This window comes from Corapipo altera, unplaced genomic scaffold, assembly GCF_003945725.1.
Source record: "Corapipo altera isolate COAL_440 unplaced genomic scaffold, ASM394572v1 104, whole genome shotgun sequence".
Lineage (NCBI taxonomy): Eukaryota > Metazoa > Chordata > Aves > Passeriformes > Pipridae > Corapipo > Corapipo altera.
Window position 1 is genome coordinate 363,946 of NW_020884920.1, and position 14,051 is coordinate 377,996.

Below are 14,051 nucleotides of genomic sequence, written 5' to 3' on the forward strand. Positions count from 1 at the left end.
AGACAGTTCTTTCTCTTTGGAGAAAGCTTTGAAAATACTTTGAGTAGGAGGAGGCTGATTGACCAAGTTTATTATAGGATCTACCACATGATCTAGGCAGTCTGCGTGCAGAGAACATTTTGCCCAACAACACTTCTGTGCTTTAAGTGAAATGCTAACTTAGGGTGATAGCAATGATTTCATAGAGTTAATTTTTTTTTTTTTGGATTCTCATACTGTTTTTCTCATACTGGCTTTTAATTTGAAATGTAACATTTTTCTTCTTAGGCTTACTTCAAGAGTTTAAAGAAAGATTTGAGACTTTTATGTGCAGTGTTCAGGATTTTTTGACTACCTGTTTCTCTTTCTTTGTCAGTGAGGATGAGCTGTATATTAATGTTACAGCTTGGTGCCACAACACACAGACAAACCATTTTTGCACCTCTGATTTCAGATACGTGCTATGTGCTCTCGTTTGCCATCATCATGTTAAACACCAGCCTGCACAACCACAACGTGCGGGACAAACCGACCGTGGAGAGGTTCATCTCCATGAACCGGGGAATTAATGAAGGTGGAGACCTCCCAGAGGAATTGCTACGGGTAAGACAAGGCATGGCTGGTGTTTTCAATAGCAGACTTAAAAATGTGTGCAACAGTTCTCAGGCAGATTTGTCAAGGGAAGGCGAGAGGAACATTTTCTAGCTTGCATAACCACTTGAGTAGCTGAAAGAAGCTTTTTGTGATATTCACTCGTTCTCCCTATATTCAACCTTTTGTTGAGGAGAGGAGATTTCAGAGAAAACACTCTCCAGTTTGCTGATGGCAAAATTCTCGTGGAATTGGCTTCTTATGAAAAAAGTCAGAGAAAACTGGAAAAAATAGTAAAAATAATTGGTTATTGCCTCTCATTTCTTTCCATGTGTGTTGTGGAGCTCCCTCCTGTCCCTTGGAATATGAGTAAAAACATGTATTGTAAGACAGTGTGATGGCCCACACCATTTTCTGAAAACCCAGATTCATTTGGCAAAACTTGTTCTAAATGAGACCTGATGCTGAAACCTTTGAAATGCTGAATGCTGAAATTAAATTAAAATATCTTTGCTGGGAGTGCTTATGAAATTGGTACTAAAAAGAGAGACTTGTTTACAGATGAAATGGTTTAAAATCGAACTTAATGGAAGTCATAAAGACTGGGGAGGGAGGGTCCAGTGTTTGATTGACAGTATTTCCTGTGCTTTTAATACAAACAGTGTGAGAAGCAGTAAGATATCCTGGTTGCATTTTCTGTTAAGACATTTATTAATGAGGTCTTTTTCCTTTCTTTTTTTTTTATTCTTCTAGAATTTATACGAAAGTATTAAGAATGAGCCGTTTAAAATTCCAGAGGATGATGGAAATGACCTAACACATACTTTTTTTAATCCAGATAGAGAAGGTTGGCTGCTGAAATTAGGTTAGTCACAAGGGCAGTTGTGCTGCTGGGTGTTTGTTCATTGTTAGCATGTTTGCTGCTTCCATGTTTATCTGCTTTCTTGGGAAGGTAACAGGATTAACTTTGCATTTAAAAATGGATGAACCACAATAAGTAGCTCCTTTACATCTGAAGGCTGTTACTTCTTATTTTGTGTACCCAAATTAGCAATCTTGTTTCAGACTTTGGAGTTTTATTTCTGAGATACGAGAAATAAAAACTCGGCTACAAAAAGGAAACACCACATGGTATTTACCACATGCTGTGACTGATAAATAACAACTAAGTCTCCATAAGGTCATTTCAGAAAACTGAGTGATACTTCAACTCAGTTTTCTGTGTACAAAAAAAGGATTTCTCCTCAAATGGTTATTTTTGTATGTCTTTATTTTTCCATATTATTTGTGAGTTTCTCTTGGTTTGGTTTTGGCTATGATTTTTTAATGAGTGGTTTAAATGTGCCTTCTTGTTTTCCTTATGGCCTATGACCTATCACCTTTCTGTTCTGTGACTGGCTGTCTCTGCTTATTCTGCATTAGGAGGTACGTATCTGATGCTTTCCAGTCCCCTCTTCTTCAGTTGCTCATTCTTTTATTTTCTTCCTCCTGCCTCCTGGGTTTTTTTCGTTTCTTTTTTTTTTCTTTTTTTAATCAGGTTTGTTGTAGCATTTTGCTTTTTCACTCAGTGTCACTAACAGTGTCATCAGTGGTGCTCTGGGAGACTGGCATGTCAGTGTCTAACTCACATGCGGGTGTGTTCTGCAAAGGAAGAAAGTGTTTACATGTAAAGCAGAAAAATAAGGATGACTCCAGCATACTTTCCTTACTCATGGAAGAACACAACAAGGACAGAATAATCTCTGCTGAGAGTAAACAAGTCTTACTCTGTCATGAAGTTTCAGAGTGATTTTGTTGCTTGTTTATCGATGATACTATTGAAAGATGGATTACATTTGAACTATGTATTTATAAAAACTGTTCTTTTTCCTGTTTATTTTCCTCTCTAAATAACACTAGCTTACTGAACAGAGTCTTAAATGAGCTTCAGATTTATGGTTGTGGAAACCTCTGATAGTTCAGTCTCCTGGCACTGCAAGATGCCCTTGTTTACAGACTCCTAAAGTTGATGCAATTCAGTTTTTTACTTGGCCATGGGGAATTTTTTTCCTATATAAAGGAGGCTGACATTTAAACACCAGTACGCACTCAACAGAACCAGTTGTTGGCCACTTTAATGTATTAAGTGCTTGTTAAAGTGGAAGAAACTTTGCACTTGGAGAAGGTGACTGAAGTGTGCAAGGGGATGTATGCACGTGGGGAGGATGGGCAAAGTAGAGCCTGGATAGAGCCTTGGGCCTACTCTGCTGATTGCACCTGGAAATCAGTGGTCATGGTTGTGCTGGAAGGAAATGGATGTGAAAAGGAAGCATTTGGAATTCATTCACATGCTCTCCAATGTCGCATTTTGACCTCTGTGCTACAGATGCTGTGGAGCTCTTTGTCTTCCTAACTACAGAAGAGCAAAGCTCTGGCTTTTTGATGTGCATTGGCTCTGCTGGCACAGTTTCAAACATGACTTTGCAGCTTTTATTCATTTTATAGTATGAGTTGATAGCTTTTCAAGCTGATGGAGATAGAATGTGCTTCATGGAGAAGAGTTTGGGTGTCAGCCCATGCTGTGCCTATTTCTGTTCCCAGTGCTCTCTCACATACCTACACACCTACTGAGAGTGCCATCAAATGTGAGTGTGTGTAGAGGAGTGACAGCATTCCTCATGGAAGAAACTGTCAATAAAAGACATAAAAGAGATCTAATAAAAAATAGAGGAACAAAGAAATTGAGGAAATAATGACTGAAAACAAGTGAGAGCTGCCAGGTGCTCCTGCACATTCTGGCTCTGGTGCAAGGTCAATAAACCAGAGGTCAGTACTGAACAGTCTGCCTGAGTTTTCAGTATATACAAGGTAGATGAGAGCCAGTGCACAGAAAACCCAGTAGTAAAAGGGTGTGTGAAACAGGAGGGTGTTACACATAGCACTCCCACAGGGTGAGAGTTATTTGAATAAAGAAATGAAATGTGTCCAGAAGCCTCCGGTGAATCAGCCTGGAAATGCCTGGAGCTGTGCTTCCATGAAAGACTGCATTTTTTTCAGCAGACACAGACTGGTACAGACAAATACACTGCTAGTTTAGATGCAATGACCAGAAATAAACCTGGCAGGTTGTATTTTTTTTTCTCCTTTCTTTCTTTCATCTCCCTTGAGTTTCCTATTTGCCAGGAGTCTTAAACTGTATGTTGAGCGTGCTGTCTCAGTCCACACTGTTTGCATTTTTATGGTCCTTTCTGTTGGGAAACATTCCTTGTGAAATGGGTAGAGTTTCCTTCAGTTCTGGAAGATTCTGATAGTAAAAGTGTCAGTATTGCTGAAATGCTAAGGAGACTACTCCTGTATGAGAGCTTAAGTGCTCAGTTGTGATAATACATAAAAGTTGAAATAGAAAGTTTTATGTAAAACTATAAACATGACTAAGACTACTTGCAGACCCTGAGTATATCAAGACACTATTTTGTATCTGGTATTTCTTACAGTCAGCTCTTCCCGTTTATCTACTTGTGCCCCTTTTTTTAGTATTCCATCTCTCACTATATTGATTTTCCTCTGGGCCGAAGATGGCTATTGTGAAACTTTCATATGTTGTAAAATTCACGTGTCCAAAAGACCACCCTGGCCCTCAAGCCTGGCACTGGGCTTTAGGAAGCTGGGAAGGTGTGGAATGCTTTTGGAGAGTTTGCTGCTCTGGATTGTTCAGAGGTGACCCTGTAAGTCTGAGTGCCAAACCTGGCAGCCAGACAGCAATTCTGGTTTTATCTATCTAGACTTAACTGGTGCCTTTATATAGATGTCTTTATCTTGGTAGACCTAAATTATCATCCAGTTCTGCATGGTTTGCAGCCTGGTGTAATGAAAATGAGCGCTGCAAGTCAAAAACTGAAAGCTGTTGAGTGCTAGTGAGTCCTCACTTGGAGCAGTGTGAGACATCATGAGATTTCAGATTTTTCTACATCGTAATTATGAGTGGTGTTGATACCATGAAATTTTCTACCATCCACTCTATGGTGTTTTGAAATTCTCCCTTGCCTAAAGCAGCTTCTCTGGGCAAATTGCTCGGCTTGTGTAATATTTTCTTCTAATTGTAAGGAAACTGTGACATTATTCCCCCAAACCGGAGAGGAAATGATTCGAGCCAGACACACGAGTGTGTTAATTTTTTCTGCCAGTCAGGAGCTTACAGAGTGCTTGGAGGTTGTCCAAAAGCTGCACATCCGGGCCTGTCCCACCAGTGGTGCTTATTCCAGCACATCTGTCCTTGGGAGGATGTTGTTTCTCTTCCCTAATCTGGGGAGGGAGAACAGTGGTGGCTGATCAGGAAACTGGTGCCTTCCGGTACCTGTCTGGCCCTCGTGGAGCCTGGTGCCCTCCCAGGCTGAGACACAGACAGTGTTGGCAAGGGAAACTTTAAAAGAACCCCCAACTTCAATCCAGTCATCTACATGACTGCAGTTGCTGAGTCTCTTCTACCTGGTGGTATCTAAGTGAACTGAGAAGAAAAAAACCACATTCTTGTGTGTACATCTCTCTCCTTCCCTTCTAAAGCTTTCGTGTAAACGAGCCGAAGATCTGGGTAGGATTTTCTAACTTCAGATACATTGCTGCCTTAAGCCTTAAGGTGTTTTTTACTTTGGGGATTTGTGTTTCCTAAGTCATTGCCAGTTGTTTTTCCCTTGTTTGTCTAGTTTGTACTTTGCCCATAATCCTATGTTGAGTTACAAAGGTGAAGAGGGTTTCTGTTCCTCTTTCTGTACATTTTGCTGTGTGGCCTTTTCTTGTAGTTTCCTTAGATTTCCACCTTTAAGACACTGTGCTTCTATAGTTTCTTATTTGAGCTGTCTGTGCATTTTTGTTAATCAGCTGGATCTTTCAGAAGTATGTCACTTATCTCTCTGTTTCTGTAAATGTTTATGGATTCATCCTCTGGTTTTCTTGATCCTCTTCTGCTAACTTAATTCCTTCCAGTTTTAATCTCTGAAAGGCTGGCAGCTGGAGTCAGAGATGAAGTATGTTACTAACCCCTTTGTTGTTGTTTTGTGAGCCTACAGCAATCCCGGCCAAGGAAAAGAATGTTTTGTTATCACGAGTTCTTTCCCATTAATCTTGTGTGCAGTGTTTACGGGCCACAGTGCCTCATCAACCAGCTGCTTGGGATGCAGCCCATTGTAAAGGCACATTAAATGTGTGTTATATGGTGACCTCTGCAAATTTGATTAGTACAGATTAGATTTTGAGCTTTATTAGAGTTTCTGTGCTGTTGACAGCTGCAACTAAGTAATGGGGTGGGGAGACAGAGACTGACATGTGAGAGTAGTTCCTTATCCTGCAAAAAAATCCTGCCTTACTGCTTGCTTTTTTTTTTTTCTGGAAGAGTAACTCATACCTTGGTGGAGCAGGGACTTGGGGTCTGTTTCCATGACTCACTTGAGTGCTGTAACCCTGTGAGCTACTGGCTGGTTTAGGGAGAAGGGAGCAATAAGAGGGATGTTGTTGGAAATATTTAATCTTCTTTCTGGCTTCAACATCAATACTATCCTGGAGCCGGGAAATGTTTCATGACAGAAGCTTCATGCTGCAGTTTTGATGATTACAGAAGGTTTCAGGTCTGAGAAATCTGGCTTTTCCAGAGAGAGGGGATGTTGTCAGGAAAAATTTCAGTGAGCTCACTGAACCACAGTAGTAAAACTGTGGTTTGCTGTTTGGCACTTCATATTGTTCTGGGAGGTGTTCTAGGTCCATTACTTCTACCTTAAATTATAAGCAGGCCTTCTTTTAAATACATGGTTATTACCTGATTTTTTTTTTATTGTGTTCTGACATGATATCGTGGTTTATGAGAAACACCTGTGCTCAGTTTAAGCTGCTCTATGACAGTAACCTGTTTCCCTCTTTGTTTCATCTTCTCTTGTCCTGAATTGTTTCTCTGCTAGACCTGGGCAAGCCAGGATAGCTGATGTTATCTGTTAGCCTGAAAAATGTGATGATGTTTTAGGGCCATACGAATGTTAAGTGGTGTTGACCTGTTAACCTTAGAGAGCAGAACGTGACTTAAAGTCATGGCAGTTAATATTGGGTTATATGAAAACATGTCATGTTGTGGTGATCACAAGGAGTGCCCTGGCACTCGCCTTGACTTGGCAGCTGCTTATTCATTGATCTGGAAGTGAGTCAAGCTCAAGTTCGTCATTCCAAACCCGAATACTTCCTGATACTTGACCCAGCTCTCGGTCAAGGTGATGGGAATTTTTCTAGTGACTTACGTGCCAGTTTGGATGTCTCTGCAGTGCTTTATTTAAGGATCTGTCACAGTGGTTGTACTAAAATGCCACCAGTTCTTCCCTCACTGTCTCCAGTTCACTCAACCATTCATTGTGTCACGGCTTCTGCATCTTGCACTATTTTGCCTTCTCTTATTTCACCACACCTGCTTGCAGATTAAATTTTTCTTAAGATACGTGTGCATCTAGTGGAAACGTGAAATTTATTGAGTACATTGAATGTTGCAGTGTGTTAGCACTGGTTTTTCTGTAGGTTGTGAAACCAAGCAAAAGGAAGATACAACGTCCAACACACTTGGTCTGCAATGCAAAGTATGCACTAGATTGGTATCCAGAAATGTCATGACATTCCCAGAATTGTTCTTTAATTTGATTTGGATTTCTGTATTAAACAAAACCCCAACTATCTCAAGTAGAACAAAAAGATGAAAAAAATTATGCTCATGTCTTAAATTTGGTGATATGACTTGGATTAAACTGGGTGTCTTGTGTGTAGTGATGGTGCTCTTTTATGCACGGGTGTTCAGTAGCAAGATCAACTATTTTGAAATGTTGAGTTAATGAGATGAAATCCTTGCTGAATGGATGATGCACAGGTGGTGACATAATCCTGAAGTCAGATAACTATGGTGGATCTAAGCCTAAGCAATCACTAATAACATGTGATTGCTTTATCTACAGTTCTTTCCTGGAAATGAGTTTTAAAATAACATAGTAGTGGAAACTAAACATGTTCTGAAGCAGCCAATGGCAGAAGAACTGAAAGGGCCAAAACAATAATGTGTTTCTAAAAAGGAACTGTTCCCTACAGCATGTCATTAACTGGTGTAAGGAAGAACTCTGTGGTTGCTGTTGTCTAAACTGTTAATGCAGGAAAAATTGGCATTTTTGGAGCAGTAACGATTTCTCCTGTCGGGTGTACTCAATGATATATTAACCCATAAAGAGAATAAGTTTTTAAAATTCTGAAAAATGACAAATGACTAAAAATGGTATGTCTTGGCTTAGGATTTGCTCCTTATTGATGACTCATCATCTTTGTTCTGTAAGTGATATTTATAAGCATGTTACGCACTCGATGTTAAATCTGAAAGTAGAGATAAATTCTTAATCATGTGCTTGCTCACGAATGGATTGACAGGAAGGTGATAAAATGCTCTTGATTTTATTGATGGGACCATTTCCATGTCCAGGACAAGCTGGGGGGGGGTTGGTCCTGTTGCTGGGACCCATTTGCTAGTTATCCGTGCAGTTCCACTGCCAGTGCGAGCAAGTGGCTGTGTGTGTTAAAGCAGCCCCAGGGTTGGCCTCACTCAACCTCCCCTGGCCCTGGCAGCACTGGCTGTGCCCAGGACTGTGTGTGTTAATGTTCTTGGGGCAATAAACCCCTGTGGAGGCCTGGACAGAGGGAGCAGGGCTGGCCCTGTGCTGTCGTGCTCGGCTCCCGTGGCTGCTCAGCACCACCATAGTTAGTGCTGCCTCAGGACAAGAGCTGCAGTAACGTGTTCTGTAACCTCACCCATCTGTGCCTGATCCATTTACCATGAAGGAATTAAACCATATTTTGAAAAAAACAAGCAAAACTAAATTATTTCCTTACCTGTTGTTGAAGCCTTGACAGCAGCACATGTTTAATTCCAGCCTACCTTTTGATTGTAGGGGGAAGAGTAAAAACATGGAAACGGAGATGGTTTATTCTGACTGATAATTGCCTGTATTACTTTGAATACACAACAGTGAGTATAAAGCATGGTGCATTTCATTTGTAATCTGAATATTTAAGTGGCTAATAATGTGATATTTTCCTAACTTTTTTAGGACAAAGAACCTAGAGGAATTATTCCGTTAGAAAATCTTAGCATAAGAGAAGTTGAAGACCCTAGAAAACCAGTAAGATAGTTTTGTATTTTTTTTTAATGAAGAAAAGTAAACCATATAGAGCTTAATTGTACTGTTAAATGAATATATTTGTCAGGGGGGTTTTTTTATGTTTTAAAATTTATTTCTTGATTTCTACTCTCCAGAACTGCTTTGAGCTCTATAACCCCAGTCATAAAGGTCAAGTAATTAAAGCCTGTAAAACTGAAGCTGATGGCAGAGTGGTGGAAGGCAACCACGTAGTGTACAGAATATCTGCTCCCACCCCAGAAGAAAAGGAGGAGTGGATTAAATCTATCAAGTGAGTTTAAAGTCTTAAATGTCTTTCAGAGCTCTTTTCAGAGTTTGGTACTAACAGAATTTGTTCTACCTCGTTTGAAGAACTCTGATGTTGCAGTGTCCTCTGGGATTAATGACGAGCTCCGTGGGGTTGATGGATCAAGATGCAACTCTCCTGTTACTGTCTGGTCCTAAGGAAATAGTGCTACTAACTCAAATGAGGAAAATACAGATTTATTTTTTTAAGCAGATGTAAAACCTTGTGTGAATTGCCTTTAAACCTAATTTTGTTGGATTCTTACTTTAATAATTATCTTTGGTGACATGTATCTTAAGTGTGTTCACAGGCAGCTTTAAACTGTCACAGCTTGACTTTCTCTTGGAAAGTTTATAAACAGACCCACACTTAAAGAAATAAATAATAATCAAGATGAAGGTATGAACTCTTAATAAATCATAGCTGAATAGCATCTTTTGCTAAAGAAGTATTTGTGGTGCTTAGAAGTCAACCATCCGTTATCTTATTAAGAATGTGGACTCATCCATAGGGAAGAGACAACAAAATAGTTTCAGTTTTCAAAACCAGGTACTTGTTAACCAAACTGATGATTCCTTTTTTTCCTTCCAGAGCAAGTATCAGCAGGGATCCCTTTTATGATATGCTGGCAACAAGGAAACGAAGGATTGCAAACAAGAAATAGAACACAATCAGTGACTTGTAGACCTGCATCAACCTATAAATGAGCGTACAGTGGAGTCATAGTGTAAAAATTGGACAAATTAAATGAAGACAATTACTGTAAATTTTATATATATACACTTTACTATGGCATAAAAACTTGGCAAGACCTTTCAGGGTAAATAGTTACTGGCATATAGTTTGAAGGAAGCTTCAAATCCCAGAGAATTCAGCTGAAAACATGGAAACCTTGTTTTCATTTGTATTAGTTACAACTTCATTTTACTTGGGTTGGGAGGGGTGGAGTTCAGGGCTGACAGTTAAATGTCCTTCACTTGTCATTTGAGAGCATTTCCCATAAAAGGAGGAGTGACTTTAAGACTTTCATCTCTCACTAAAGTGCAGCACCAGCAGTGGAGCACGGCATGATCTGGCACTTCCTTTTCCTGTGAGCAGAACCCCCCCATCTCCATGTGAGTTCCCAAGTCATGTGTGTTTCCCAGGGACAGCTGAGTGCAGCTTTCAGTCAGGATTTCTCTCCTGCCTTTGTGGAAACAGTTTTTCTTCAGAAGTGCAACTAAGCAGACTGGCAGCTGTGTAGGTACCTCATGGTGCCAGAGGGTTTGGTTGATGTGCACTGAAATACAGGCAGGTCCCAGCAGCAAAGCTTTGAGCCTGTAGACATGACACGAAGTACAGACATGCTCTGATATTTGCCAGTCTGCTAAAACTCATTCCTGTCTGCTCATAGTCACAGTAAGCACTAAGGTTTAATGACTGGTTTAATCTGCTTTTTATATAGTAACATCCTTCTTACGTTTTAGATACGTTGTAGTTTAATTAACACTAAGTTAGTATTAAAGGAATGACAGGGCTTGAGTGAGCTTAGGCTTTGCATGTGAAAACACCCCCAAATCATTTCACATGCATTTCCTGTTTTTCAAAGGAAAAAACCAAAAAGGTGAAATCTTTCTGTAGGATGCAGCCCTGGAGAGTTAAGCAAGCAGGAGCCATTCCTTTGCTTGATAACAAACTTTGGACATACAGAGAAGTTCAGTACTTTTCTTACATTCTTTGAGGCAGTTTTTCAGATCTGTGCTTCAGCAGTTGATATTTTAAGAAATGAGGAGACATCCTTATTTTTACTTAAAAAATAAATGGATTACCTAGTGCAGGTAGACTCCCCCATGAGCACATGTCTCTCTGTTGTTTTTGTAATTTGTGGCAGATCCTTGTGGTCCTGCTGATGGGTCTTTCAGGAACATGTCAACTGCTACAGCAGATTTTACTCCAGTGTTTTCTATTGATGGCACACACACTGTTCTTAAGGGTAAAGCCCCTGATTCCACAATGGAGGCAAAAAGTGGCTTTTTTGACCCTACTGCTTCTGTTGGTACTCTGTTTTTCCAAAACTTGTTGAACCTGAGCCCATGCCTACCATGCCAGTGAACACTTTGGAGACCCAAAATGTCGAAGTAGTTTTGCTTGTTGGAGTTACAGGAGCATCCCTGGATCTATTGTAGGGAAATGTGCTGCACATTTTGCTGTGGCAAACCCACAGACTCACTGAGTTGATCCGTGTCAAATCTCCTTTGAACTGCAAGGGAGAGTTGTTTCATTGTTCTGTCTTACTAATTTGCCTTGTTTTGCATGAGTTGCCAGCCTGTGAGTGTTTTGCTTTATTGCATGTTTGCAAAAGAGGCTGAGAGGAAAAGAACAAAGTAAACTTTCCTACACCTTCGATTTTTCCCCAGAGTGTGTGGGATTGCTTGGGTGAATGTTCAAATCCGAGTGCTTCCAAGGGAGTAAAACTCAACCAAAGGAGGTAGAATCCTTGAATAAGTGTCAGTGTGGGGATATATTTGCTTAATGGAACACATTTTAAACTCTTTACAGAAATTATGTGTCTTGTGTTTGCGAAGCAGCACAATGACAGGAGCTGCTGCCAACACTTGTTTTGAGTCTTCCACTCTGCAATGACACGATTTGTTTTCAAGCACTGCTTCCATCAGTCTTAGCTTTGGACAAGTAGATTTGTAATGCAAATAGTAACAAGCCAATCAGTGGTACTTAGTGAACATAAAGGTGAGAGGCAGCAAATAAAAGTATTTCTGGAGAAACGTGAGATTCCAAAAGCATGAATAAGCCATTGAAGCACTTTTGTATCAATTCTTATCTTCTGAAATGTCACCTTTGAGCAAATCTGTGTATTTAACCAGGTGAGGATGTCTGCCTTTGAGCATGAAGGAAATGCCTTGAGAGTTCATTTGCTGTATTTAGTTTTGAAGTTCTTATATCCTGCAGAGGTAATTATTTAGAGTAACATGTAACTGAGGATATTATAGCAGGAAATACATTATTTCTTAGCATTGAAATGCAACATCTTAAACAGCTACTTGTGGTGCTCAATGTATCTATTTAATTTACCAAAGCTAATGGAACAGCCTTCTCGTGTGTGTTAATATTTGATTTCAAATGTTCCTTGTAACAGTATTAACAGGGAGTGAAACTGGCCCAAAATTTCCACAGGCCACCAGGCCAGTAAAACAAAGTGGCTTGTGAAAATTTTGGCCATATCAGGTACTATCCACGAGGGTGAAGAAAAATCTCTCAACCTTTCCCTTTTCTTATTGGGCTTCAAGTCCAGGGGTGGCTACTAAGAGTGGCTGCTCGGTGGCCTAAAGCAGGATCTGTTACAGTTTGGCCATGCTGAGGAACAGTCCTTTGGGGACAACAGGTTCTCCCTTCCTGTTGCACTGAAACTTGGATAATTTTCCAGCTTTTTGGTTTTGATGTTGCAGGGGCAGCAAGAGCCAGGGCTGCTCCTGCCACGTGCTCAGTGTGTGACCCACTGGGCACTGCCAGGGCAACTGGGAGAGAACTGTACAGAAAACTTAAGCTCAGCTGGACTGACTTAAATTTTACAATATTCTGACAAAATAAGCTCAGCATCACTTAACATTTTGAACTGTTTTAAACTGGTACAAAACTGAACCTTTGTAAACTGAGCAGCATTTATAATGCTTCATATATAAAAAAAACAATGCATATTTTTAAGATTTATTACATATCTATGTAGATATGCTTGCTGGAAAAGCTGGGTCTGTTGTAGACCAAATGCTACAAATTAAGACTTGTGGCTTACCAGTTTCATTTCTATATTTTTTTGGAAAATGTTTCTAGCTAGAGTTTAAATATAAAATGTAAATACTGTACAGTTATGTATTGATATAAGTATTACTTGGTGTACACAAGTGATTTGCATGACAAATACTCTGTATCACTGTTAAAAATGTGATGTTCTTATGTAAAGCCACTGCAATATTAATGTTTTCATTTATCATTAAGATCTGTTGCTTAAATCTGTCAGTTTTCTCAAAAATAAAGTGTGAAACTGTACAGTTGTGTATCTCCTCATTTACCAGGAATGCTTGGGAGGCAATTGCTGACTACTTCTTTAGAGAGTACAGTTTAATTTTACTTTTAAGTAAAAGGCCTCTTTTCCCTGCTTTGAGGCACAGTAATTCAAATTATCAGGTTTAATTTTTCAGAGAGAAAACCCTTCAACTGCTGCCACTGAGTGTGACTCCATTAAGAGCTGGTTTCCCTTGAGAGCCACCCTAAATTAAAGTGTTTTGTCAGTTCCCTTCCGTGAATTTCAGTCAAATGTAAGGGGGGGGAAATCAGCTCTCTTCTCCTCAGGTAGATTAATTAGTTTCCTCAATTAGAAAGAGCTGATGCTGCTCCTCAGCTCTCAGGGAAGTGTCACCGAGGGCCCTCCCTGTGCTGCTCCAGAGCCAGGTCAGGCAGTTGTTGCCTCTGGGGCTCTGAACGAGGTACAACAGTCACCACTCCAACTGCTTTGACACATCTGTGCCGGAGTTACTCATCGGACAAAGGACAAGACACCAAACCTTGGAGCCAGAGGACAAAAGAGGAAAAAAAAGCCAGATACAGGACAGGTATGTTGGTTACTTTGCCATGTTACTTTATGTAACGTCACATAACTGTTGCCATAGGAACATTATGCAGGTACACTTATGGTTTGTTTGGCTTTACGGTGTTCTCCATGTACCAAAAGATTAAGTATTTAGTAAAACATTAACCTCGCTCCTTCTTTTTCTGTTTTTTAGTGTCGCACACAATAAAAAGCTACTGCTGAGCTCCCAGCCTGTGCCTGGCTTGGGAAGCTTTTAAGTTCAGAGGAGAAAGGCTTCTGCATCCTTGTCTAGGCAGCTGCAGTCCCAGGTTACCGATCTTCTCTGGGTCACACCGGCAGCATCTTCTCCCCTACACTGAGAGGAAGATGGGACTCCTCGAGTATCGGCCACGCTCTGCCAGCTCCCAGGACACAGTGCATGTTAAATAACTCA

At 40.3% G+C, this 14,051-nt stretch overlaps 1 protein-coding gene across 4 annotated transcripts in view; it reads left to right on the top strand.

Annotated features, from left to right (window-relative positions):
- Positions 1–13,077, top strand: part of CYTH3 (cytohesin 3) — a 50,432-nt gene extending 37,355 nt beyond the window's left edge. The window contains exons 7-13 of one of the 4 annotated variants that reach the window (XR_003529906.1): positions 434–582; positions 1,324–1,435; positions 8,502–8,578; positions 8,661–8,732; positions 8,867–9,021; positions 9,628–10,434; positions 11,433–13,077. Coding sequence is in view for 3 of the 4 variants with exons in the window: in XM_027656778.1 (XP_027512579.1) it covers positions 434–582; positions 1,324–1,436; positions 8,500–8,578; positions 8,661–8,732; positions 8,867–9,021; positions 9,628–9,700 (641 nt within the window). In the remaining variant the exon portion in view is untranslated. Of the gene's footprint in view, positions 1–433; positions 583–1,323; positions 1,437–8,499; positions 8,579–8,660; positions 8,733–8,866; positions 9,026–9,627 lie in introns of those variants that run through there. The other 3 variants (XM_027656778.1, XM_027656777.1, XM_027656779.1) reach the window with 3 other exon arrangements.
- Positions 13,078–14,051: the final 974 nt, after the last annotated feature.